Source organism: Drosophila yakuba, chromosome X (genome assembly GCF_016746365.2).
Source record: "Drosophila yakuba strain Tai18E2 chromosome X, Prin_Dyak_Tai18E2_2.1, whole genome shotgun sequence".
NCBI classification, from domain to species: domain Eukaryota; kingdom Metazoa; phylum Arthropoda; class Insecta; order Diptera; family Drosophilidae; genus Drosophila; species Drosophila yakuba.
This window is the reverse complement of record NC_052526.2, coordinates 5862549-5886567: the sequence shown is the minus strand read 5'-3', so window position 1 is coordinate 5886567 and position 24019 is coordinate 5862549. Positions and strand designations below refer to the sequence as shown.

The 24019-nt window shown below is 52.0% G+C and overlaps 7 protein-coding genes and 1 long non-coding RNA gene across 12 annotated transcripts; 3 read left to right on the top strand and 5 right to left on the bottom strand.

Annotated features, from left to right (window-relative positions):
• Positions 1 to 1669: 1669 nt before the first annotated feature.
• LOC6524380 (period circadian protein) lies at positions 1670 to 8841 on the top strand. Of its 3 annotated transcripts, XM_039373177.1 has the most exons (9): positions 1670 to 1976; positions 4273 to 4431; positions 4505 to 5556; positions 5634 to 5990; positions 6054 to 7726; positions 7783 to 8019; positions 8077 to 8217; positions 8279 to 8462; positions 8548 to 8841. In XM_039373177.1, the coding sequence occupies exons 2-8, from the start codon at positions 4337 to 4339 to the stop codon at positions 8348 to 8350; spliced, it is 3627 nt and encodes a 1208-aa protein (XP_039229111.1). In that variant the 5' UTR covers positions 1670 to 1976; positions 4273 to 4336; the 3' UTR covers positions 8351 to 8462; positions 8548 to 8841. The 3 variants fall into 3 exon arrangements, with proteins under 3 accessions (XP_039229111.1, XP_039229098.1, XP_039229102.1); XM_039373164.2 differs by having other exon boundaries at positions 7783 to 8217; XM_039373168.1 differs by having other exon boundaries at positions 7783 to 8217; positions 8534 to 8841.
• LOC6524377 (circadian clock-controlled protein daywake) lies at positions 8782 to 10078 on the bottom strand. The gene is made up of 3 exons (XM_002100199.4): positions 9796 to 10078; positions 9219 to 9711; positions 8782 to 9163 (listed from the first exon to the last, which is right to left on the bottom strand). Exons 1-3 carry the CDS (start codon positions 9881 to 9883, stop codon positions 8962 to 8964), a joined length of 783 nt encoding a protein of 260 aa, XP_002100235.1. The 5' UTR covers positions 9884 to 10078; the 3' UTR covers positions 8782 to 8961.
• A 586-nt stretch (positions 10079 to 10664) lies between these two features.
• LOC6524376 (paraplegin) lies at positions 10665 to 14380 on the bottom strand. The gene is made up of 7 exons (XM_002100198.3): positions 14015 to 14380; positions 13497 to 13955; positions 13073 to 13441; positions 12468 to 13004; positions 12135 to 12405; positions 11534 to 12069; positions 10665 to 11213 (listed from the first exon to the last, which is right to left on the bottom strand). Exons 1-7 carry the CDS (start codon positions 14147 to 14149, stop codon positions 11052 to 11054), a joined length of 2469 nt encoding a protein of 822 aa, XP_002100234.1. The 5' UTR covers positions 14150 to 14380; the 3' UTR covers positions 10665 to 11051.
• Positions 14381 to 14891: 511 nt separating this feature from the next.
• On the top strand, positions 14892 to 17275 carry LOC6524375 (histone-lysine N-methyltransferase 2D). Its single transcript, XM_002100197.4, has 3 exons — positions 14892 to 15190; positions 15265 to 15574; positions 16121 to 17275. Exons 1-3 carry the CDS (start codon positions 14993 to 14995, stop codon positions 16999 to 17001), a joined length of 1389 nt encoding a protein of 462 aa, XP_002100233.1. The 5' UTR covers positions 14892 to 14992; the 3' UTR covers positions 17002 to 17275.
• LOC120321214 lies at positions 15633 to 16235 on the bottom strand. Of its 2 annotated transcripts, XR_005560803.1 has the most exons (3): positions 16101 to 16235; positions 15870 to 15994; positions 15633 to 15756 (listed from the first exon to the last, which is right to left on the bottom strand). It is a non-coding gene; the product is annotated as an uncharacterized LOC120321214 (long non-coding RNA). The 2 variants fall into 2 exon arrangements; XR_006245167.1 differs by having other exon boundaries at positions 15633 to 15994.
• A 484-nt stretch (positions 17276 to 17759) lies between the features above and the next one.
• Positions 17760 to 20303, bottom strand: LOC6524374 (UDP-N-acetylglucosamine transporter). Of its 2 annotated transcripts, XM_002100196.4 has the most exons (3): positions 19872 to 20303; positions 19655 to 19774; positions 17760 to 19139 (listed from the first exon to the last, which is right to left on the bottom strand). In XM_002100196.4, exons 1-3 carry the CDS (start codon positions 19885 to 19887, stop codon positions 18199 to 18201), a joined length of 1077 nt encoding a protein of 358 aa, XP_002100232.2. In that variant the 5' UTR covers positions 19888 to 20303; the 3' UTR covers positions 17760 to 18198. The 2 variants fall into 2 exon arrangements, with proteins under 2 accessions (XP_002100232.2, XP_015045636.1); XM_015190150.3 differs by lacking the exon at positions 19872 to 20303 and having other exon boundaries at positions 19655 to 19838.
• Positions 20304 to 21070: 767 nt separating this feature from the next.
• LOC6524373 (translation initiation factor eIF-2B subunit beta) lies at positions 21071 to 22571 on the top strand. Its single transcript, XM_002100195.4, has 5 exons — positions 21071 to 21248; positions 21315 to 21401; positions 21472 to 21928; positions 21987 to 22372; positions 22433 to 22571. Exons 1-5 carry the CDS (start codon positions 21193 to 21195, stop codon positions 22503 to 22505), a joined length of 1059 nt encoding a protein of 352 aa, XP_002100231.1. The 5' UTR covers positions 21071 to 21192; the 3' UTR covers positions 22506 to 22571.
• Positions 22572 to 22646: 75 nt separating this feature from the next.
• LOC6524372 (glycerol-3-phosphate phosphatase) lies at positions 22647 to 23950 on the bottom strand. Its single transcript, XM_002100194.4, has 2 exons — positions 23413 to 23950; positions 22647 to 23338 (listed from the first exon to the last, which is right to left on the bottom strand). The coding sequence occupies exons 1-2, from the start codon at positions 23800 to 23802 to the stop codon at positions 22811 to 22813; spliced, it is 918 nt and encodes a 305-aa protein (XP_002100230.1). The 5' UTR covers positions 23803 to 23950; the 3' UTR covers positions 22647 to 22810.
• Between the last annotated feature and the right edge of the window lie 69 nt (positions 23951 to 24019).

The window sequence follows — 24019 nt, the reverse complement described above, 5'->3', positions numbered from 1 at the left end:
TCGCCACTTGGGTGGGTTCAAAGGGTGGGCCTTGGGAACCCGCTTCTAATCCCGCTCACAGTGCGACCGACACTCACCTAAAACCACCCCCCGGAATCCGATTAGCGGCAATCAAATGAAATCACACCACAATCTAAAGTCGGAGGAGTGGAAAGTCAACAGTCGCAGCATCAAAATCAAATTAGCAGCAGTTTGGTGGCTAATTCGAACGCCCTTTATCATTTTCGGGCAGGCGTCTGTAACTTTATGGCACGTGTGTGGCCGCCAAAGATAAGAGCAAGCCCCAGCAAACTCCGGCAAACACCAGACAACTCCTTTCAACTCCGGCAAACTTCGGCAAACACTCACACGTGGCCACAAAGGAGTTGGGTGTGGAGTGGGCCGGGTCAAATGGATTTTCACACCCACTCGACGTCGGCAAAGCCGCCAATTAATAGAATTCAATTATTCCAAGCCACCGCAGGCCGATGGCCTGATGCCTGATGGCCGATGGCTGATAAGGCATAAAGACATCCTTCGACACTTCGATCGGATTAGGATGATAAAGAACGCTGAATGTGCCAGTATATCAAAATATGCTCTCACAAGGGGGTAGCTAAAAGCAATGCATATGCGAGATGCCTCAACTTGTAACCCTTCCACTGCTGCGTTGCAAAGCCAGATTTAATGCACAGTAATATTAATTTGAAACTATATAGTAGTAGTAACAATATCCCTGGAAAGACGGGGAATCCCCTGCTGCCAGGCATGTGTGCCGTCACCTGTGGGCCAGAGCGCGCAACAGCCAGCTGGACCGAGGCGGAAAAGCCAGGGAAACTCAGGCAAACTCAGCTGTCGCTGGCACACCGCCATGTACGTGCCACGGCGCACGCAGGTGTGCACCTGACCAGGTGGAGCTTCCGGCTTCCCCCAAAAGCTTGGCGCCACTTTCAACTGTCGCCGCTGCTGCTGTACTGATGAGTTGTTGGGTTGATGCGTTGGTGGGTACTGGATGCACTGGCGCTGCTTGGACGCCAGCCAGTGGGTGAGTAATGCCGTTGCGAAATGCCAAATCCGAATGCGAATGCGAGTGCGAGTGCCTGTTGGACCGAGAAAGTCGTAGGCAGTGAAAAGCCGCCGCTCACGTGGCGAACTGCGTGACTTGGCCCGCAAATCCGACGCCCAGCCCAGCCGGCTCCACGGAAAACACCCTTCGGAAAACGTGCTGCCAGCCGCCCACCAGGCGCAGCCCCCAAAAAGCCAGGGGATTCCATCAGCTTTCCTTAACCCTCAGTTGGTGCGTGGGGCTTGCATTGCGACATGGCGAAAATAAAAAATAAACAAAAAATGGTATTTAAATAAAGGAATAACTTTGGCATGCCAAATACTCACAGACAAACTAAATCATTCTTCTGTGAAATGCTGGCAATATCACAGCACTGCATTCTTAAAAAAACTTTGTTAAACACTGCTTTCTGGTGTTCGTGGCCGGAATTGCGAGCCCCCAGCACGCAAAAGCTCCGCTTAAGGGTTAATGTTTGGGTCCGTATCTCTGAGTATCTCGGCCGAGCAGCGCGATTTCCCGAGCGAATGCGAATGCGATTCCCCGATTCTCAGCGGAGAGCAGCGAGTGAGTGTGAGAAAATTCTGGGAATGCCACTGCACGGGGCTTCTGGAGCAGAGCTTGAGAGGCGAGCTCTAGTGTTTGTGCGAATTTCGAGCCAGAAGGTCGACAACGCGGTCGTCGCCCAGTTGAAAGAATCGCCCTAACCCAAGAGAATCAGTAACAGCGACACCATTTTTTTAAAGTTTTTTTTTATCAGAATCCAAACTTTGTTCTTTGGTGTTGAGCTGGGTGATAGCCAGCCTAAAAAAGAAGTGACACAGAAGTGAAAGAAAAGTGAAGCAGAAGTGAGATAGAACTTCGATTAATAGCGCGAAACAGAAAACCCGATCCACAGCACACAGCAGAGAGCAAATAGCCGAGGAGCGAGAGTGTAAGTGCAATTGTCACGTTGTTGCAATAAAGCTGCAATGGAAAATAGCAACAATCGCAAGAGAGACCATTATCATATTGCCAATACAAAACAACGCGTTGAGCAACTTACATAAAGAACTCGGTTCATAACGTCCAACACACACTCACACACACACACATAGTGTTTATTAATAAGTGCCGACTGCAGCGCGCACGTTGCACATAGCGGCACACATACATACACACGGCAATCGAAAGCAAAGCAAAGCGTAAACAAAAGCCCACAACACATACCTGACCCTACCGAACGACGCTTTGCGACGATTGCAAATCGTTTCCAATGCAAACACCCTTTGGGAGAACATTACGCATACGCAGTGTGGCACGCAGGCAGCTGCGTTTGCCATCCGGTCACCTGGAGTGCAGTACGCACACTGCGTCTACACGAGGTGAGGTGAACTCACACAGCTAATCGCATCTCGCAGACGATGTGGGTCAGAGCACATTGCGCATACGCAGCGTGGTGCTTTTCAGCAAGCATACGCACCGTGGTCTTAGTAGTACATGGCACGTTTTGGAGGTCTTTTCAAACTCAAGCGACTTTAAAGCCGCAGCCGTCTTACACAAGCCATACAGAGTATCATCCGCGTTGTGCCCCAAACCTTTCCACTCTCTACCCGTAAGTCTGGGCTTATGGGTTTGGGTTATGCGACTGTTGGCCATGTCAGCGGCGCTCCCTGTGCTGCATTACCTAACCTCCGCGGAGTGACGCACGACCAGTGTAATCCAGCAATCCCAGCTATTCCAGCATCCCGGCGGATTCGACCCTTGGCCTTCTTGTCTGGCTGGCTGGCATTTGGCGAATCTGCGTCAAAGTTGGCCCACGTATGGTTACACAATCCTTGGTGGCTGTTTCGGCCCTTGCTCTTTGAAGACTTAAGGGCAAAAGGCAGCTTGTTTACCATTTGGCTAACTATGTTTCTAACAAACTCTGAAGTGCCACGAATAGGGTCCACTCTAATGTATTTTTTGGGTTTGGCTGACTCCGCCGAATCGCGGCGGATGAACCTGTCGCCTTATGCAATCGTTGAAACCAAACTCCTCGCCGCATTCGGTGCTCATTATATGAACGATTACGACATAGTCGACATGGTGAGAAATATGAGTTCTTCGCTGGGTTTATTTTTGTGCACTTGAAGTTTTCACCAAGTCAGCGCCTTTCCTCGCAAAAATGTATCTCCTGCTGCGCTGCAGGTTACATTCTACACCGCACATTGCGCACCAGAATCTCCCGTATCTGTGCTGTAAGCTACTCGCTTTCGCGCGTAGGTGGTTCTGGCTTACTATCTGCGTATCTGCGTATCTTTCTATCTTTGTATCTTTGTATCTGAGTATCTTAGTATATGTGTATCTGCATATCTTTGTATCTGAGTATCTTAGTATCTGCGTATCTGTGTATCTGCGTATCTGAAGCTGGGCTGCATTGCGACTGCATAACGACATCCGTTGGCGGAGCGGCAGAGGCAACAGCAACGCGAGAGTCACGGCACATCGCACTGCACGTGAATGCAGCGTCGTGCCGTCTCGCTCTCGCTCCCGCTGCGCTGGTAATTAGCACAGTGAAGCCTCGTTGCAGGCGACCCGCCCCCCCGTAGTTATCATTCTAAATGCGGCCACAAAGTATCCAAAGAATGGCCACAAATCAGGTGCAAGTCAAGGTGACGATTCCGCAACAAAGCTCTGACCAATTAGGACTTGGAGCAACCCAAGCCAAGATTCACGCACATGAATGGCAGTTGGAACACGTGCAACTGCTGGCTCCCTTCCCTTCCTTTGGCCTGGGATCCTAGAGAGAGTCGGTGGGCGGCTGGGGAGAATACCACGTGTAGAAGGGATAGAACTAACATTCGGAATTCGGAATGCTTGGTTGAAATGGAAACGGGGGAATCGGAGGGGGTTTTCCCAGTGCCGCAACACATTTCGTGATTCATTTCATTACTCGGCCGAAGTGAAACTACTCACCACTACTACAGTGAATTCCCTCACGTTCATGCAACAGCTTTGCTCCGAATGAAAGTGCAGAATAGCAACCGCTTTATTGTGGGCCATTCATTGACCAGAAACTTAGTACTCGGAATCTCCTCGAAGGACATAAGTTAATCAAGAAAGTGAAATCCGCTGAGTTAGTGACTGCAAAGTGGTAAAATGGTTGGCAGGAATAAGATGATGGCAAGCTGCCACACAATTGATGATCCCAAGTCGAGGTCCTGTCAAGGATAAGTAGTAGTGCTAATGGTCACCGGACGATTTTGCAGAATCTCGCTGGCACTGGAACGACAAACACCCCCGTAACTGGACAAGCTGGAGAACCTAAGCACCATGGAGGGCGGCGAGTCCGCGGAGTCCACACACAACACCAAGGTGTCCGACTCGGCTTACTCGAACAGCTGCAGCAACAGCCAGTCGCAGCGCAGGTGAGCACCATTACCCATTGCACCATCATGCGAGGCAGTGCATCAACGATCCTTCTCCCATTCCCCTTTGCAGTGGCAGCTCCAAGTCCCGGCTGAGCGGCAGCCACTCCTCCGGCAGCAGCGGCTATGGCGGCAAACCATCCACGCAGGCCAGCAGCAGCGACATGATCATCAAGCGCAACAAGGACAAGTCGCGCAAGAAGAAGAAGAACAAGGGCGCGGGCCAGGGGGCGGGGCAGGCGGGACAGTCGCTGATCTCGGCGTCGACGAGCCTGGAGGGAGGAGCCGAGGAGAAGCCCCGGCCCAGCGGCAGTGGGTGCGGCGTGGAGCAGCAGAGCTGCCGGGAGCTGCTGCAGGACCAGCAGCACGGCGAGGATCACAGCGAGCCCAAGGCCACGGAGCAGCTGCAGCAGGAAGAGGGAGACCGGTCCGGGTCCGAGTTGGAGGCCGAACGCGTCGAGAACGCGGCCAAGTCGGAGGCGGCACAGAGCTTCCCCATTCCCTCGCCGCTGTCCGTGACCATAGTGCCGCCCTCAATGGGCGGCTGCGCGGGAGTGGGTCACGCCGCCAGCCTGGACAGCGGCCTGGCCAAGTTGGACAAGACGTGGGAGGCAGGAGGTCCGGGCAAGGTGGAGCCCGTGCCGGGTGTGCCGGGCACAGCAGCGGCGGGCACCGGACAGCGCGGGGAGCGGCTGAAGGAGGAGAGCTTCTGCTGCGTCATCTCCATGCACGACGGCATCGTGCTGTACACCACGCCCAGCATCACCGATGTCCTGGGCTATCCGCGCGACATGTGGCTGGGCAGGTCGTTCATCGACTTTGTGCACCTCAAGGACCGCGCCACCTTCGCCAGCCAGATCACCACGGGCATACCCATCGCAGAGTCCCGGGGCAGTGTGCCCAAGGACACCAAGAGCACCTTCTGCGTGATGCTGCGTCGCTATCGCGGTCTCAAGTCCGGCGGCTTCGGCGTCATCGGCCGCCCCGTCAGCTACGAACCCTTCCGCCTGGGGCTCACATTCAGGGAGGCTCCGGAGGAGGCGCGGCCGGACAACTACATGGTCTCCAATGGCACCAACATGCTGCTCGTCATCTGCGCCACTCCCATCAAGAGCAGCTACAAAAGTGAGTGTCTGCTGACTGCTTCCTTGTGTCCATTTAGTTATCTAACCATTGATCTTTCCCAATCTTTCGCGATTCAGTTCCCGACGAGATTCTCTCGCAGAAGAGCCCAAAGTTCGCCATCCGCCACACGGCCACCGGGATCATATCGCACGTGGACAGCGCGGCGGTCAGTGCGCTGGGCTACCTGCCGCAGGACCTGATTGGGCGCAGCATCATGGACTTTTACCACCAGGAGGACCTGTCCGTCATGAAGGAGACGTACGAGATGGTAATGAAGAAGGGCCAGACGGCGGGTGCCTCATTTTGCAGCAAGCCGTACCGCTTCCTCATCCAGAACGGCTGCTACGTGCTCCTGGAGACGGAGTGGACAAGCTTCGTGAATCCGTGGTCCCGCAAGCTGGAGTTCGTCGTCGGACACCATCGCGTCTTTCAGGGTGAGTTCGCCTGCCGAGCCCAATCCCCCAGTGATCCTATAAACAGGCCGCTTGTCCTTGCAGGACCAAAGTCGTGTAACGTCTTCGAGGCGGCGCCCACGTGTAAGCTCAAGATGTCCGAGGAGGCACAGAGCCGGAACACGCGGATCAAGGAGGACATTGTGAAGCGCCTGGCGGAGACGGTGTCCCGTCCATCGGACACGGTCAAGCAGGAGGTATCACGCCGCTGCCAGGCGCTGGCCAGCTTCATGGAGACCCTCATGGACGAGGTGTCCCGGGCGGATCTCAAGCTGGAGCTACCGCACGAGAACGAGTTGACCGTTTCGGAGCGGGATAGCGTGATGCTCGGCGAGATCTCGCCGCACCACGACTACTATGACAGTAAGAGTTCCACCGAGACGCCGCCCAGCTACAACCAGCTAAACTATAACGAGAACCTGCTGCGTTTTTTCAACAGCAAGCCGGTCACGGCGCCGGCCGAGCTCGATCCGCCCAAGACGGAGCCGCCGGAGCCGCGCGGCACCTGTGTCAGTGGCGCCAGTGGTCCGATGAGTCCCGTCCACGAGGGCAGCGGGGGCAGCGGCTCCTCGGGCAACTTCACCACCGCCAGTAACATACACATGAGCAGTGTAACGAACACGAGCATTGCGGGCACGGGTGGCACAGGCACTGGCACTGGCACTGGAACGGGCACTGGCACGGGAACAGGCACTGGAACAGGAACAGGCACTGGCACGGGAACAGGCACTGGCAATGGCACCAATTCCGGCACCGGAACCGGCACCGCAAGCTCCAACTACAGAGGCGGAGGCGTAGCCATACAGCCAGTCACGCTGACCGAATCCCTGCTGAATAAGCACAACGACGAGATGGAGAAGTTCATGCTGAAGAAGCACCGGGAGTCGCGCGGCCGGTCGGGCGAGAAGAGCAAGAAGTCCGCCACCGACACGCTCAAGATGCTGGAGTACAGTGGTCCGGGCCACGGCATAAAGCGAGGCGGCTCCCACTCCTGGGAGGGAGAGGCCAACAAGCCCAAGCAGCAGCTGACTCTGGGCACGGATGCGATCAAGGGCGTGGTTGGCGGTTCAGGAGGAGTAGTGGGCACCGGCGGCGGAGCCGGTGTGGCAGGCGGAGGTGGAACTGGCACAGGATTAGCGGGCACATCGGACGGCAGATTGACCATGAGCTCAGGAGCGGGAGGAGTTGTTGGTGGACCGGGAGGGGCGGCAGCAGCGGCGGGAGTGATCTCCTCGGTGGGCAGCTCGATGCCGGGACCCTCGTCCTATCCCACCTGCACGCAGAACATCAACCTCTGGCCACCGTTCTCGGTGGGCATCACGCCGCCCGTTCACTCCACGCACACGGCCATGGCCCAGAGCAGCTTCTCCTCCGCCGGCCTCTTCCCGACCTTCTACTACATCCCCGCCTCCCTGACGCCCACCAGTCCAACGCGCTCCCCCCGGATGCACAAGCATCCGCACAAGGGTGGCCCCGAAATGCCCACCACCTCGCAGCAGGCGGCTGCCGCGGCCGCCCAGGCCGCCCAGGCCATGCCGCTGCAGTACATGGCCGGCGTGATGTACCCGCATCCGTCGCTCTTCTACACGCACCCGGCGGCGGCGGCTGCCACGGCCATGATGTACCAGCCGATGCCCTTCACCGGGATGACCAACGCGCTCCAGATTCCCGAGCGTCCGTTGGGCTCCCAATCGGCGTACAACAAGTCCATGTACACGGTAAGTCAGTGGCCAGGATCGTACCGCATTGTTCTAATTGCTTTAATCGCACACAGACCACGCCGGCGTCCATGGCGAAGAAGGTGCCGGGGGCATTTCACTCGGTCACCACGCCCTCGCAGGTGCAGCGGTCCTCCTCGCAGAGCGCCTCCGTCAATGCGGAGCCGGGCTGCAGTGCGTCGGTATCCGATCCGTGCAAGAAGGAGGCGCCCGGCTCCTCGCCCATTCCGTCCGTAATGGGCGACTACAACTCCGAGCTGCCATGCAGCAGCAGCAATCCCGCCAACAACAAGGTAGTGTATACGAATGAGGTGCACTGGTCAGTGGGAACAGCATGTGCTCATCCACAGAAATACACGGACAGCAATGGTAACAGCGACGACATGGACGGCTCCAGCTTCTCCTCGTTCTACTCGTCCTTCATTAAGACGACGGACGGATCGGAGAGTCCGCCGGACATCGAAAAGGATCCCAAGCACCGAAAGCTGAAGGTGAGCACTCCAGTTCACCATATGAATCAAAGTAAATCATTTCGCTTTCTGTATTTCGCAGAGCATGAGTCCCTCTGACAGCAAGATCATGGAGCACCCGGAGGAGGACCAGACACAGCACGGCGATGGGTAGTAGCCAGCACCCACAGTTGCTGCTGACCGACGTGCACCAGCGAGTGCGCCGTGTCGATCCCTAGGACGATCCGAGCAGCAGATACCGAGGAGCAACAGGGTCCTGGACACGAGTGAGTACCAGTCCTGGGTAGCAGTCCTGGACACGAGCCAGTCCTGACTTCCAGGATTCCTTATTCCCCAGATCTCCCTTTCCAGTTCTCCGAATCAGCACGAACGCATCCGTGGGATGTCACCATTCAGAATCCGATCGCGTAACGAAAGAAGCAGACGAACTGGCGCGGTAGACAAAGTTGGAGGACCTTGGACCAGAACCCATGCAGGCAGGGCACTATGTAGATCTCAGGCCAAGCAAAGCGTTTAGTTGATATCTGTCCTATGTTTTAGCAGAATATTATGTGTGTTACAAACTAGAGTGGCTCAGCCCTAAGGTTTATTTATCCGAAACTGTTCTATTTATTTATTGTACAATAAACAATATCGAAAAGCCAACGCCCACACACCTGACTAAGTGGCTTCAATCTGGGAAGGATTTCGCTTTGAATAATGAGAGTAATTGTGTAACTTAGTCTGTAGTTAACTTAGTAGTTTGACTTAGCTAGAGATATTCGTTCATTCCGCTTTGAAGAACTCGTCGTAGGGTATGTTGGCCCACAGACTCTGGAGGATGGCCCTAAAGGCCTTGGAGCACGCCTCATTGATCTTCGGCTGGACATCGAGGGCCAGGGTGTTCCACTCCTGGTTCAGCACCTTCAGGGTGCTCTCCCGCAGCTCCTTGTTGTCGTCGAACAGATTGGACAGGTCAAAGTGGCCACTGAAAGGGAAGTTTTAAGTTTTGAGTTTTGCTTAGAAATGCTGGCCATGCTCACCCCTTGATCTTGGTGATCGTCTTGTAGTCGGTGATATTGAGGTAGCTGTGGCCATCGGAGCGCTTCACTGGCTCCGCGGTAATACGCGACTTCGTCTGCACCTCGTTCATCCGGATGGTCAAGTCGCCCTTGCTGACGATGGGCAGGATGAGCAGCTTGCCGTCCACATCGTACTTGGCCCGCACCTCCAGCTCCGGGGTGTCCATGAGCAGGGTGAGCTTGAGCGGCTTGGTCAGGTCCTTGGTGAAGCCCTTCAGGCTCTTGACCACCACCGAGTTGGCCAGATTATACAGCTTGGCATCGCTCATGACCAGCTTGAACTTCAGCGATTCCGAGTGGCCGCCGCTCTCGATGCGCATCGTGCCCAAGTCAATGGGCTCCAGTGCGGCCACCTGCCGCTCCGGAATGCCCTTCTGGAAAGCCTGAAAGAAGGTCTGCGCCTGCGCCACCAAGCACGACTCCTCCTGCAGCTTGCAGCGCTTCAGCGGCGATGCTGTCAATGGAAAGTGAATGGGAATAAAGTAGGAGGTCACTTTTCACTAGCTTAGTTCTTAACTAGGCACAATTGGAAACTCACGAAATCCTTGGGAGGCATCGATTCTGTGGGACACCCAGCTGAGTAGACCCATCCACAAGAGGCACACAGAGGCACTGGTTAACTGCATTTCGCCTTGTTCCGTAGTCCGTAATCTGTGTACTACGATTTAGCCAAGCGAGAACTGACGGAATCCGGCCAAGAGGCGGGCCTATTTATCCTCTGGTGAGGGGTGCAAGTTCAAGATTGAATTAATTGCGCCCAAGTCCGGCGTACCGGCATGCAACTTTATTTTACTGCGTACTGGGAAAACTGGAAAAACATCGCTGTCGATCGCAGAGACATTTGAACTTATTCGAGTCGCATGCATTTTCCTTCCTAAATAAATCATCAGCAAGTAGTAAGAAGTAAGTTGCCGGTATGGATCCGTGAGATACGTCCAAGCTGCTCTCGGATCATTCATCGAATCGAATCGGATCGGATCGGATGTGAGTGAAAGCCGAATGATTCTCAACTGGGTTGCAATGGAGAACTGGTTCCTCCAGTGGAGGCACCATAGAAATGCTCCCACAACAACTGCAAACCCACACGAATATGGTATACCCTGATATCAGAGATACTCTCTCGAGTTCAGACTGGCGGATGCCGCCTGCCAGCTGGTGACCATCGGACCGGTCACTGGGAGGTTGCGAGTGCTCGGCCAATTGACTGTGCGTGCCAAGTTCTAGGTCGCCGTGGACAAGTGTGGAGTCAACTTTGATCTCCCGCCATGTCGGTGATATGACGCCGATTCAACATATGCGCTGAGCAACCGAGAGTTTTGCGAACTGGGACAGTGATGTCGGCCTACAATGCACCATCAAACCCGATGCTAACATGTTACATGTAAATAAAATACTGGCGAACAATGGTTCTTCTAAAAACCTTTTATATATTGCTTTAGATTAACAAAAAATACATACATAACAATTTGTGTGCCGCTCGCTGGCAGATGCATTCATTTTCGGGGCGTGACAATTACCGGAGCTGCACTGTACTCCGCTGTCCGTTAGGTTGTTAAGATCGTTGCCTTGGCCGCCAAAACGCGGCTTATTAGCGGGTAATTAGATAATGAACACGGATCGGAGTCATGTAGAAAGGTAAACAACTTTATTTACATTCAACGCACATGAGCCAGGGGCGGGCGAAAAGGTGAGCGACTCGGGGCACGTGGCGTATGAGTTTGAAGACTATGACTATGGCTATGACTTGGGATCTGAGTCTGAGTCGGAGTCGGAGTCTGAGTCTAAGTCATAGCCTCAGGCTTTTGTGGCGTCCGTGTCGGTGCCCAGGTTCTTCAATGACTGCTCAAACTCCACGCTCTCCACTTGCCGCTTGCCCAGATCGTATGGCGGAGGTCCGATCAGCTGCACCACCTGGTCGTAGTCCAGCGTTTCCTTCTCCAGCAGAGCTTCAGCCAGCTGAAATATAAAAGCGATTAGTGAACTGCACATCCATTAACGTAGTCATAATAAATTTGCTTAAAAGAGTGCAAGCATAACCAATTTATGGAACAACCCGTTTCATTAGGTATTGATTTACTGAAATCAATCATACTCATAATCATCTGTAATTAACGCTGTGAAATATCTAACAAATCTAAAGTGAATTATCTTTATAGTGGGACGTTCTCGAATGGAATGGAATGCATCAAATGGAACAGTTTACAAGGCATGTATACAAAAAAAAATAAATCTATTGATTGTTGCTCAAGAGAGCATCTAAAGGAGTGTCAACAAACCTTTTCCAGCTTATCGCGATGCGTAGTGAGTATCCCCTCGGTGGTCTGGTAGGCGCTGGCCACCACATGTCGCGCCTCGTTGTCGATCATGCTCTCCATGGCCCGCGAGAAGGGCTTCTTGCCACCGCTGCCCATCGCACCGCCGCCCTCCGTCTCATCCGCGTCCCGTACGTAGATGGGACCCAGGGTGTCGTTCATGCCGAACTTTTTGATCTGCGAGTACGCAATCTTGGTCACCTTCTCCAGGTCGTTCTGGGCGCCCGTCGTTATGCGGTTAAAGACTAGATTCTCGGCAGCTCGGCCGCCGAGAGCCATGCACATCTTGTCGAACAGCTCCTCCTTGCTGTACAAATGTTGTTCGCTTGGCGTGTACTGGGCAAAGCCCAGCGCCAGACTAGTGCGCGGCACGATTGTCACCTTGAGCAGGATGTCCGAGTTGGGCAGCATCCAGCCGACCAGGGCGTGTCCCGATTCGTGGTAGGCGATTACCTTGCGCTCCGCCAGCGACAGGGCATGCGAACGCTTCTCAGTGCCGCCTTTGACAAAGTTGACAGTTAAATACTTGAATAATCTTTCTGTGCGAATTTATAGAGCAACTCACCAACTAGACGCTCTACGGCGTACTCAAGGTTCTTGCTGCTGACCTCCTTCTGTGTGTTACGCGCCGCATGCAGGGCGGCCTCATTGCACACGTTGGCGATGTCTGCGCCCGAAAAACCGGGTGTCAGGCGGGCCAAGCGTTGTGAGAAGGTCGTGGGCGGCGACTCCAGTTTGACCGAAGATAGATGCTTCTCAAAGATCTCCTTGCGCTCCGCCAGCGTGGGCAAATCGATGAGAATGTGGCGATCAAACCGACCGGGTCGCAGTAGGGCCTATAAAAATTGGAAAAAGGATTGTTGGTATGGTGATAACGAAAGATTCGATTGAGCTGTACCTTGTCTAGGATATCAGCTCGATTCGTACTGGCCAACATCAGCACGCCCTCCTTGGTGGCCATGCCGTCCATCTCGACCAGCAGCTGGTTGAGCGTCTGCTCCGATTCGCCAGAGCTGCCCTGTCCCATGCTTTCCGTTCCCGAACGTTGACGACCGATGGCGTCTATCTCATCGATGTAAATGATGCATGGCGCCCGCTTCTTGCCCTCCTTGAACAGATCACGCACTCGTGCGGCCCCCAGACCGCCAATCATCTCGATGAACTCGGAGCCGTTCATGCTGAGGAACGGTACCTGGGCCTCGGTGGCGACCGCTTTGGCCAGTAGCGTCTTGCCGCATCCCGGTGGACCCAGGAGCAGGGCTCCTCGCGGCACTTTGGCGCCCAGCCGCTGGTACTTCTCCGGCGACTTGAGGTAATCCACAAATTCCTTCACCTCCTGTTTCGCCTCGCTGAGACCGGCCACGTCCCGGAAAAGCACACCGCGACCGCCATCGAAGGGATCGACCAGCGTAAACTTGGCACGTCCCATTTGGTTCTGCAAAAAATGAACTGCGGATTGAGAGAGATCCTCGGATTTGTAGTCTAAACACTACTACTACTTACAAATGAATCCATGCTCAGCGGGCTCTTCATACTCTTCATGCGTGTGGCAATGGACATAAGCAGGGCGCAGACGAGCAGTAACATGAGAATACGACCGGTGGTGTCCGTCTGCCGGTCGTAGGTGACCGGCACACCATCCTTGATGCCCAAACGCTTTTCCACATCACGCAGCTTCTCCTCGAACTTGTTGGCATCAGCCACCGCCATGTGAAAGATGGTGGAAGACACCTTCCGACCCTTGATGACGGCTCCTTCGTGCAGAATGATGGTCACCATCTCCATGTCGGGTCTTATGATCAGCTCCTTGACCTCACCCACGGCCAGCATGTGGTGCACGAACTCGTTCCACGACACATAGCGCGTGGAACCCTGAACGACGGCAAAGATAAATGGACTGACTACCTTTTGCGGTCTTTATAGTTACCTCTGGTCTCTCGGAACGCGGTGTAATTAGCAGGGAAAAGAAGGCCACAAACATGTAGATGGTGAAAAGCCACAGTACGGCCTTGGTCAGTACAGAACGCATCTTCTCGTCATTCTCGTTGCTGTTTTTGTTGGGATCGTCGCCGGGCTCACTAATGGAACTGCTAGGACTGGGATTACTGGCGGTCCTGTCGGCATCCTCTCCTGGTGCCCTGCTGCTCTTATCCTCATCATCCGCCGCGGCAACTGACTTCTTCTCCTTGGACGAATCATCTTCAGTCTTGGCACTGCCCTTGTCCGCCTGTCCATGCTTTTCCGTCTTGCCATCCGCGCCAGTAGGAGGTTTTGCGGCGCTGCTCAGGCTGCGCAGGTGCATCAGTCGCACCTCCTTGGGGGTCAGCTGCAGGGAGCGAGCTATTAAGCCCACAATCGCCTTGTACTCCGCCTGCAGCTGCTTCACCTAGAAAGAGAAACAGTCAGCATAAGTTTTTCGAGGATTCGCAGAGCTGTATTTCATACCTGCCGCCGGCTAAGTTGGAGGAGCGACAGCTCCCGCCCAATCCTTGGGGGCTGTCCTGTGGCACTGCGGATCTGGGCCAACTGGGAGCCACCGCGGTGCAGCGCATTCCGCACATGCCGCAGGCCCTTCAACATTATTTCCCAATCCCAGACCGGCTGCGACTACGTAACTCCACCGAATCCGAACACAAAACACTATTTCGTTGACAGGTCACGATTAGGTCGCCAGGCCCTACGAATACTGATTGATAACCAAAGAACTCCCTAACTCCTGGGCCACACGCTCTTGGCCAGCCCCAAAAAATGATGATTTAACTGAAATAAAAACACACGAAATTTCTCGATAGATTCCGATAGGTCACACAAATACCGCCTTCCGATATCAATATAGGTAGGCTCCGATAGGTTCAGGCGATAAGTCCCAATCGATATCGATACGTCTTGTTTTTGTCGTTTGTAATGCAATTTTATAAATAATTAATGCACTCTCCGGGAGTTTTACGCCACTTCAGGTGTGCAATTTTAGAAAGCCAGCACATAAATAATGGGATTATTCAAGCTCTTAAACTTATGCGCTACGCAAGGGTCTAAATATTGAGTCATTTTGTTTCGATATACATATTTTTTGGTTTGGCGGGCTCCATACGATCAGCTGATGGGCTTAGTCCACCGATTGAAGAGAACTGATGCACGACGGTTCTGATTATATGAAACTAAGTTGTATCACTCATATTAAACATAATCTTTTAGATTCTTCATCTGAAATACGAAAGTTCGTAAATATGTGAATATAAACACATTTAAGCATGGAAATGGGGGTGCATCCTCCACACTTAGCGAGTGCACCCACCGCGCATATCGCACTGCGCCTATCGATGGTATCGACCAAACAGCTAATTCTTGTATTCATCGCGCCATTCAAAGTACCAAGAATTTTGTTTTGTTTGCAACGCTTTTCGAGGACCCACCGGCGCGACCATGAAGCGATCCAAGGACGAGGACAAGGAGGAGTCGCCGGTCCAACCGACGACCCACAATTCCAGCGCAGGCAGCAACGGTCACGATGTTAAATCTCCGGTGGCCACCACTGCACCGGCGGCCACTTTATCCACAGCGGTTTCGGATACTTCGGGAGCCGGAGCCGGAGCTTCCGTTCGCACCACTGGACGCGTCAAGGTGAGTGTGGCCTGCATCCCTGCCCCCACAATTCTCTGTAGCTGATCATGTATCATTTATCATGTTTGCTGCAGAAACCCAAACAGGTGTACGATCCATCGGACAACTATGTGTCCCGGGCCAGCAGCAATCGCAATTCCCTCGGCGGAACAGTCGTATCTGCAGCCCCGGCCACCTCCAATATCCAATCACCGCCAGCCAAGGAGGCCAGCGATTCGCAGGACTCCACACCCAGTCCGGTCGTTTCGGAGCAACAGCAGCAGCAGCAGCAAGCGGCGCAGCATCGCAACTTCGACACGTGCCAGAAGTGTTCCAAAAGCGAACCCAAGCGCGGATCTGGCCACAAGAGCAACTTCCTCACTTGCAAGGGCTGCATGCAAAAGTGTAAATATCCCCCACTATCCCCACCCCTTTGCTTACTTTACCATAGCTGGCGGAAATCTTGGCACGACCATAATAAAACGTATAGTTTTATTGTTGCTCCATGATATCTACTCGTTGTAGTCGTTTTATCAAAAATCCAAACATGCACAGAAAACAAAACTGGTTTTAAACATCCTGGTATTCTATTCAAAAAAAAAAAAGAAAGTTGTACACTATACTATAAATTCACTGCCTGTGCATATATAGCATATGCATATGTAGCAGTTGAATACAGCAAAAGAAATCGTTATCTTACATGTGTATTTACGTGATATGGTACTTGGCAGGTACTATTTCATTGCGTATTTGCATTCGCATCATTTTTCTTGGATTTTTCTTCATATCTGTCAGTGATTTAAGCTTTCCATCAGTTCGCAAAGACTAATAAAAAGATAATAATAGTTACAAGAAAGCCAGTATTATAAACCTTGTCCTACTTTTAGGCACGATATAACAATAGCTACTGGAATCCTTTTGTAATACGCACATTTTGTCCCATCTTTTCAGGGCACTTTCCATGTCTGCCGGTCACGTTCCAAAACCAGAGCACAGCGCGCAAGAAGTACAAGTGCGACAAGTGTCGCTATTGCCAGGTGTGCAACGTGCGGGGGCGAGATCTGTCCATTTGCAGCTCGTGTGTGGAGGCCTTTCACCCGGACTGCAATGATCCCACCCTCAAGCAAAGCAAAAGCGTCGACAACAATCCCAAGTGGAGATGCTTCCGCTGCGAGGCGAGTAATAGCAGCAACAACACGAGTCCCTCCAGCGAGGAGCAGACGGCGGGTAGGAAATCCACAACGGGCCGCGAGGACCAGCCGGTGGTGCCCAGGAAGTCGAATGCGGGTCGCAAAAAGCGCGTTCAATCCGAGCCCACCGGGCAAGAAAAGCCGGCGAAGATTGAGAAGATAGCCAAACGTAGTCCGCCCCTGAAAACAGACGAGAAGAGCGAGAAGAAAGAAGAGAAGAGAGAGTACAAAAAGGAGGAGGAACCGGAGGAAATACAAGTCAAGGTGGAGAAGGTCGAGCCGGTGGAGATGGAGTCTGTGCAGATTGAGAATCAGCCTGAGAATCAGATTGAGCCAAAACAGGAAGCGCCGCCCTCACGTCTAACGCCAATCGCGGCTGTCGATAGCCCCGTGGAGATGAAGGGTCAGCCCGTATCCAGCTGGTCCGTGGAACAGGTCGTCCACTTTGTTGCCAAGCACTATCCAAAGGAGGCGAACGTGTTCCGCTACCAGGACATTGATGGCGCCTCCCTGCTGCTGCTCACCCGCCAGGACGTGATGAACGGATTCGGCCTGAAGCTGGGACCGGCGCTGCGCGTCTTCGAACTCGTGATGTCCCTGCAAAGTCGATCCGATGACGTGAGACTCGCCTGGTTAGAGTAGCAAACTACCACATCACCCACCCCACCAACTCCCTAGCACCTAAGGTCATGTACCACACCTGTAACTTTAATCAATACTCTCATTCGGAGCCATCGCGCATCCGTTCGCAACCACTAAAGCTTATATTAAGTCTTCTGGCGGATGGCATTGATAGCGCTTAAGTTTTTAAGATGTTCTGTAATCCCACACTTGCAAAAGCACATACTTTGTAAATGATATCTGCTGAATTTGCAACAAACTTTGACTTTTATTAAACTGCTTTTTAAGGGTTAAAGGCGAACGTTTGCTCTTTTATAGATGGAAAGCAATAAAAAAGCGGTGAGCCCAGGCACGTGTTCTTAACATCGTTAAAAGCCATTTGGAACCTGGGACCGTAGCATTTAAAAGTTACTGGCATTTTAGTGCGATGAACTAAATTAAGAGGAAAAACCTAGCACATAAGCATTTTTTTCAAATAAAGTGACAAACTGGCTACGAAACCTTTGTTCTATTTATAACAACTACTTAAAAATGAAATACCCCTCTTTTTTGTCTCATATTTAATCAAACGAAAAAAAACATTTTGAGAGTGGCGTTGTCTCGATATGGAATCACTTTTAAAACCCTGTGCGAGTAATGCGTCTTTAGTACAGATATAAATATATGTAAAAGTGGGTTCTCTTAGATTTCTCCAAAATAAAGTAGTTGGCAATGAATAAACACGCATTCAAGTAAATACATATGATATTAAACCATTCGAACAAAAGTAGTTTGGGCTGTTTAGTTTTGGCCGAACATCAAAAGTAACTTGAAACTATAATTCGTTATAAGTTCTTAGTCTAGACTTGAGTGCAAGTGGATATTTACAAAAGGATAGGAAAGGTACGGCAATTCGGTCCAGTAAATACTGTTGGCATTCCTTAGCGTTTACAAAGTAACAATTCAAATGATTAATAATCAATTCAATGTCCATACTTTAGTGTTGCTAGTGAATACCCTAAATATATTTAAATTACATAAATAATTAAGTATTCTTATCAATCCTTTACATTACAAATATCGTCTCAACAGAAGGTGCTACGAATTGTCCAGTCGTTAATATCCACCCTAACATATATACACACTAAACGTGGGGAATATCAAGTGCACCAGATGCAGTTACCGAACGGCCTCCGGGCTACGGACAAATACTGTTGGCAGATCCGGATTCCTCCAGAGCTAGACGCGTGGCAACAGCTTCTCCTCATCGCCACCAGGTCCCTGCATAGTTGGCTTCGGCGCCGACCTGGCAGGATCGTAGCCGTAGAGAAAGATCGAGGCTATGACCAGCCCAGCTCCAAAGCTGAACTGCAACGTGAGATTGAAATCGAAGATGTAGATGGAGGCCACGCACGAGATGATGATGGCCAGCGAGGTGGCGAAGCCCTTGAGTATGTTATCCGCATACTTGACCACCACGGCCACAATCAATCCACCGCCGGCCTGCAGCAGCACCAGATACCAGACAAACAGATCGTAGCCCTTAAAGAATCCCTGATCGAAGATCCTGCTGCCGTCGTTCACAAAGCAGGTGAGCAGGCCGAAGGGAATGCTAAGCAGACTCAACTGCACATTCCTCATCCACACGGAGATCTCGGCACCCTTGAGGATCTTCTCGAAGTAGATGCCCGCAAATCCGGACAGGAAGCAGGCGCCCAATGCGGCCCACAGTCCAAGCATCCTGTTCTGCACAGGTGCTCCTCCAGCGGAGGCGGCCGTGGCTGCTGCTGCTGCAGCTCCACCGGCTGAACCACTCGACGGTCCCTCCGTTTGGGCCAACTGCACCAGGACGATGCCCATGACCAGGAGCAGCAGCGCTCCCCACTGGGTGTTCAGCAGCTTGCGACGCAGGATGACAACCGCGAACATGGCCGTGGTGAGAATCTTCAGCTGGTACGTCACCTGGTAGGTGGCCGCATCCAAATGGGAGGCAGAGACGTACAGCAGGTTATTCTGCACGATGTAGACCAGCGAGGGGACGCACACCTTCAGCGTGTCCATGGGATTCGCAATGATGGTCTTGTGCAGCGAGCGGACAAACTTCTGGGCATCCTTGCCCTCCTCGTTAAAGACCAGGAACAGGCACGTGATCAGTTTGGCAAACTCGGCCATGAGTACGGCTGCAAACGAAGGCGATAAAAGCAATCAATTAAACACATCTTATAGAAGTATCGTTGTTGGGGTTTTGCAAATAAGTCCGGCCAACTTAAAGAAGAGTCACCAAAGCAGTCCTGAGATCGAGAACATGGTATGTAGTTCGATGGCAAAGCCAAACCCCAATTGTAATCCAAGAATTTCAAACAAACCCTCATGAGCAATCGCCTTAGAAGTTCTATAATAATTTTATCAAACTATTAGGAGCCATATGCGGAAGTGGCTGCTTATCAGTTTCTTTGCCAGCTTCACATTTACCCGAACGGCCATTCCCCGCCTGCCGCTAACCACTAACCACTACCACTACGTCCACCACCTCCACCTCTCGTTTGCTTTCACTGCTGATGTTGCTGCTTGCGTGGACAGACCCACGTTGAGGTGTCGTGGAAGTACCCCACCTCTGGGCAGCAAGGTGACCCTGCTTAGCTGGCGAACCTGGTTGACCTGGCTTGACCTGTTGGCCTGTTGGATGAGCACTTACCCGTGGAGCTGAGGAAGATGTCGCCTGGCCGGGTGCGGGCATAGCGCATGCTGAGGCCCAGGATGGCATTCTGCAGGGTCAGCGTCAGCAGGCTGATGTACTTCAGCGTATTGGCGTTCACTGGGCGATGGGAATAGGAATACGGGATGGGGGCGGGCAGGAGCGCCATATCAGTACCGATGGAGCAACGCCGCCACACTAAAGGCGAAATACTCACTGTGTATGCTGTTCATGGTGCTACGCTTCTAGCTCTCTTTTGTTTTCTCAACTCCAAAGCCAAAGCCAAATAGAAACCGAGGGCAAACAAAACGCCGGAGTTTGGTACACAAAGTGCTGCTAAGCTCAAGACTCCGTTTCTGGCCAAGATCAGTTGTCGGCGGGCTTCTGTACCGTTTCGTTCGGCAGTTCGTTCCGTTCAATTCGGCCAGAGAAGCAGAAGAGCACTAGTTAAGACGACTCCACCGGACCGGTCGACACGTAAACAACAATCAGAGCCCGAAGCTTCTGCCAGCGGCGACTTTTTTTATCGCCGCCAATGTGGTTGTTGTTGCTGTGGCCATGGGCGTGGCCAGAGTCTTGCAGCGGGGACCCTTGAACGCAAGCCTTCTTAATTAAATGCATTCAAAATGAATACTCCATATTTCACTTAAACATAAATACTCCTTGAATATGTTCTCGGGCGAAATATCCCTTTTCTATACCAGGCTACGCCCATGGCCTGCAACTTTTGTTGCTGCTTTTGTGGCAGAGGCCGACTTTTCGATAGCCACAGTGCTGCCATTGCAGCGGGACTTGCGAAAAAAGCTAGAGTTGCATGCAAAATAAGCTAGAGTTGCATGCAAAAAAAGCTAGAGTTGCATGCAAAAAAGCCAAAGGTGAATTTAACCGGCCATTGCCGTTGCGTAAAAGAATAGTATTTACTATATATTTACTATAATTCTTCAATACTTTTAAAAGTTTAAAGCACTACACCAAAGAGATCGAAAGTTGAAAACTAGAGAAAAAATTTATTGGCGAACTAACAGGTAGATGTAAGAATATGCATGCATGTGCACATGTTTGTTCTACATGCATTTGTATGTTACATTTTTTAATTCAGCGGAACATATTTATAGCCATTGAGTTTGCTATTTATTCAGCTGCTGCCGAATATGCGTCACAAAAAGCTAGACAATTGACATAAGCATTAGAAAACATATTAAACCAGTGAATGGTAAAAAACCTGTTGGCGGCGAGCGCAAAATTGTGGTGCAATGCATTTATTGCTATTATTGTAAAAGCAGCATTAGAAATATATAGCCAGTGGGGGGATAAAATACATTTTCTTTTTACTTTGCAGTATGTAAAAACATAAATTGTTACCTTGTTAATTTTAAATCGATAAGCTATTTCAGTTCATCACTGGCATGTGCTTTTGCCTACCCACCTATCGATAGCAGCGTTCGGTGTGGCGATTTCGTAAATAGTTTTCTAATGTGATAATAGTAACAGTTGGCTACTTTCTTGATTATTGCAAAAGCCAGACAAGCCAGGACACGATGAAGGAGCAGCCACTCAAGGAGATCACCCAGCTGATCCACGCCATCAAAGTGGGGTAAGTCGCTGTCGGTTGTTAGGCACTGCTATTCAGTTGGCTTTGACAATGGAACGTATCCTGCAGGTTGGTGGAGGGATCCTACAACATAACCAACAAGACGCTGGACATCTTCAAGTACATCATCATGAGCAAGAGCTGGCAGAACGCCGAGTGAGTTGCATGGGATCGCCCAACAAGGAGAACACATTAATTGATAACCATCCTCCCCCCAAATTGGCAGTGCTCTCATGCAGATTGTTCGCGACCAGTGTAAAATTCTGCAGGCAGCTCTGCCACAGGAGACGGTTACCTCGAACATTGCCAGGCGGATCCTCAAGCTGACGCGCGAGGAGTTCGACCTGCTGCACGCCAAGGTGCAGCACTTTGCGGACGACTCGCAGGCCTCGATGTCGCTCCACAAACTGGTCACTCAGACCAGCGAGAGCAACGTCAGCGTAGATTACTCCGTGCCGCAGCAGGGATTGCGGGAGGCGCTGCTCGATCATCTACAGGAAGTGGAAACGGAGCTGGAGACCAGCTCGGAGAACATTTGCGTCCAGGCCGAGGAGCACATTCACTCGTCGGAGATCATTTTGACACTGGGTCACTCGCGCAGCGTCGAGAACTTCCTCAAACGGGCGATCAAGAAGCGTCAGTTTCTCACCATCATCGTGGCCGAGTGTGCGCCAGCCTGCCGGGTGAGTTGGAAGTCTTTATGTTGCCAGTATGTTGCCTAATTGCTTATGCAACTTTTAGGGTCACAATTTGGCTGCCAGTTTGGCCGGCGAGAAGAATGTGGAGATCGTGGTGATCCCGGACGCGGCCATCTTCGCAATGATGTCGCGCGTCAACAAGGTGATAATCGGCACGCACAGTGTGCTGGCCAATGGCGGACTCAGAGCGGCCTGCGGAGCCTACACAGTGGCCCTGGCCGCCAAGCACTACTCCGTGCCGGTCATTGTACTGGCGCCCATGTACAAACTCTCCCCGCTGCATCTGTGCGAGCAGGACGCCTTCAATATGGTCGGCTGTGCGGAGGATGTGATACCCTACGATTCAATTCCGGCACGCGAGGCCAAGGTCTACAGTCCCATGTTCGATTACGTGCCTCCGGAGCTGATCACCCTCTTCATATCCAACACGTAAGTGGTGCGTTTATCCGCCTTGCGATTGTTTTATTTGGATCCTTTTTACTTACTTAGCGGTGGCCACGCCCCCTCGTATGTGTATCGCCTCCTTACGGAACTGTATCATCCCGAAGATCTGGAGATTTGAAATCGTGTTTGTCTCTGGTTATTTTCTAAACTCTTCTAATAAAGTCTGACCCTCAAATCCACAGTAGCAATACCATTTTGATTCGAATTAATTAAAATTCAATAATTTCATAGTAAACACTTATGAACTTTACAAATCAACAACGGTTACAAATAGCTATATTGAATAAGCAATAACAAAACATATAACACTGCGGTGGATCGGATTTGTGATCCGATTTAGGAACACACTACTTTCTCTCCAGTTAATAGCTGATTTCAGGTAGCACGTTGCTCGTAATATCCCTGCGATACGCGATTCCTAACCTATTTCTGAATATTTTCAAGCAGCTGCGTGAAGTCCGCCAAGCTATCAGCATAGTAGTCCGGCTGGGCTTCCACCGGGGCGTTCAGCATGTCCTCCTTGGTCAGGCAGCCGCTAAGTACCAGCAGGGATTGGAAGCCGCAGGCCTTGCCGAACTGTACATCCTGCACCAGGGTGTCCCCGATAAAGATGCAGCGCTTGCAGTCCCGTATCTCGAACATTTCGCCAAACATCTCGCCCAAAATGGGCGACGGCTTGCCCAGGAACGTGGCCTCGCGTTGCGTGTATCGCTTAACGTGCTCCAGGAAGTCAAAGAACCCGGCCACATTGAGGTTCGCCGCCAGTGGCATAATCACATCGCTGCCGCCGGCTATCAACTGGCAGTCGTCGTTCTCCTGCAGGTGCCTGATGGCCTTCGCCAGCTCCACGTACGAGAGGTCCAGGTGGATGTCGAAAAGCACTGCTCCCACGGGCTTCTCAATGGCCAGGTGATCCACCAGCGACGCGGCCGTCAGGTGCTCCTTGACTTGCTGGAGGAAAAAGCATACGGAAAAGGCACTTGAACTAAATGCATAGGAGTATATGCAATAACTTTTCCGCTTACCAGCGACTCAAACTCGATGTTGTGCTTACGCAACGTTTCGTTTGCTTCCAAGGACATGAGGGAGAAAACGCGCTGCCCCGGTTTGTGCTTCTTCAGGTACCTGACAATGGTCTTCACCGGATGAACGATGTCGTCCTCCTGGACGTTCTTGGCGCCAATGTGCCGAAACATCTCCATGTAACCCTCCTCGGACCGGAAGCTGTTGTTCGACACGAACTTGATTTGCTTGCCGGCCGCTTTCAAGGCATTGACGGCGGCTCCGGTGTTCGGAATCCAGCCGACCAGCAGCCAGACGACGCCATCGCAGTCGCTGATCACCAGATCGAAGGAATCGATAAACTGCCGCTGCTCCTCGAGGCTGAGTTTCAAAATGTGACGTGGTGGCGACATGACGATGTGGGGCCGCTGATTGTTGGTTGGTTTGTTAGCTTGTTGGCTTACAGGAACGGATGCTGCTGGTTGCGCGCGCACGGAAATTCCACAGCCGACTGACTGCCATTGCCGGCATTTAACCTTCAATGTCAACGCATTGACATTGTTCCCCCGATTCCCCGGACTCTATACTGTACTATACTGTCCTAACAAGCGTACGTATGTACATGTTAAG

Excerpts from the sequence above, each read along its gene's own strand:
- LOC6524380 (XM_039373164.2), top strand. The coding sequence starts at position 4,337 with ATGGAGGGCGGCGAGTCCGCGGAGTCCACACACAACACCAAGGTGTCC. Across the intron at positions 4,432-4,504 it reads AACAGCCAGTCGCAGCGCAG|TGGCAGCTCCAAGTCCCGGC; the intron begins GTGAGCACCATT and ends TCCCCTTTGCAG. Across the intron at positions 7,727-7,782 it reads ACAACAAGTCCATGTACACG|ACCACGCCGGCGTCCATGGC; the intron begins GTAAGTCAGTGG and ends AATCGCACACAG.
- LOC6524377 (XM_002100199.4), bottom strand. The coding sequence starts at position 9,883 with ATGCAGTTAACCAGTGCCTCTGTGTGCCTCTTGTGGATGGGTCTACTC. Across the intron at positions 9,712-9,795 it reads CGATGCCTCCCAAGGATTTC|CATCGCCGCTGAAGCGCTGC; the intron begins GTGAGTTTCCAA and ends TTCCATTGACAG. Across the intron at positions 9,164-9,218 it reads ACGATCACCAAGATCAAGGG|TGGCCACTTTGACCTGTCCA; the intron begins GTGAGCATGGCC and ends CTTCCCTTTCAG.
- LOC6524376 (XM_002100198.3), bottom strand. The coding sequence starts at position 14,149 with ATGTTGAAGGGCCTGCGGCATGTGCGGAATGCGCTGCACCGCGGTGGC. Across the intron at positions 12,406-12,467 it reads GAGCTGATATCCTAGACAAG|GCCCTACTGCGACCCGGTCG; the intron begins GTACAGCTCAAT and ends CAATTTTTATAG. Across the intron at positions 11,214-11,533 it reads ATCGCGATAAGCTGGAAAAG|CTGGCTGAAGCTCTGCTGGA; the intron begins GTTTGTTGACAC and ends TTTATATTTCAG.
- LOC6524375 (XM_002100197.4), top strand. The coding sequence starts at position 14,993 with ATGAAGCGATCCAAGGACGAGGACAAGGAGGAGTCGCCGGTCCAACCG. Across the intron at positions 15,191-15,264 it reads GCACCACTGGACGCGTCAAG|AAACCCAAACAGGTGTACGA; the intron begins GTGAGTGTGGCC and ends TGTTTGCTGCAG. Across the intron at positions 15,575-16,120 it reads CAAGGGCTGCATGCAAAAGT|GGCACTTTCCATGTCTGCCG; the intron begins GTAAATATCCCC and ends CCATCTTTTCAG.
- LOC6524374 (XM_015190150.3), bottom strand. The coding sequence starts at position 19,823 with ATGGCGCTCCTGCCCGCCCCCATCCCGTATTCCTATTCCCATCGCCCA. Across the intron at positions 19,140-19,654 it reads CATCTTCCTCAGCTCCACGG|CCGTACTCATGGCCGAGTTT; the intron begins GTAAGTGCTCAT and ends CTTCGTTTGCAG.
- LOC6524373 (XM_002100195.4), top strand. The coding sequence starts at position 21,193 with ATGAAGGAGCAGCCACTCAAGGAGATCACCCAGCTGATCCACGCCATC. Across the intron at positions 21,929-21,986 it reads AGTGTGCGCCAGCCTGCCGG|GGTCACAATTTGGCTGCCAG; the intron begins GTGAGTTGGAAG and ends TGCAACTTTTAG. Across the intron at positions 22,373-22,432 it reads ACCCTCTTCATATCCAACAC|CGGTGGCCACGCCCCCTCGT; the intron begins GTAAGTGGTGCG and ends TTACTTACTTAG.
- LOC6524372 (XM_002100194.4), bottom strand. The coding sequence starts at position 23,802 with ATGTCGCCACCACGTCACATTTTGAAACTCAGCCTCGAGGAGCAGCGG. Across the intron at positions 23,339-23,412 it reads ACATCGAGTTTGAGTCGCTG|CAAGTCAAGGAGCACCTGAC; the intron begins GTAAGCGGAAAA and ends TTTTTCCTCCAG.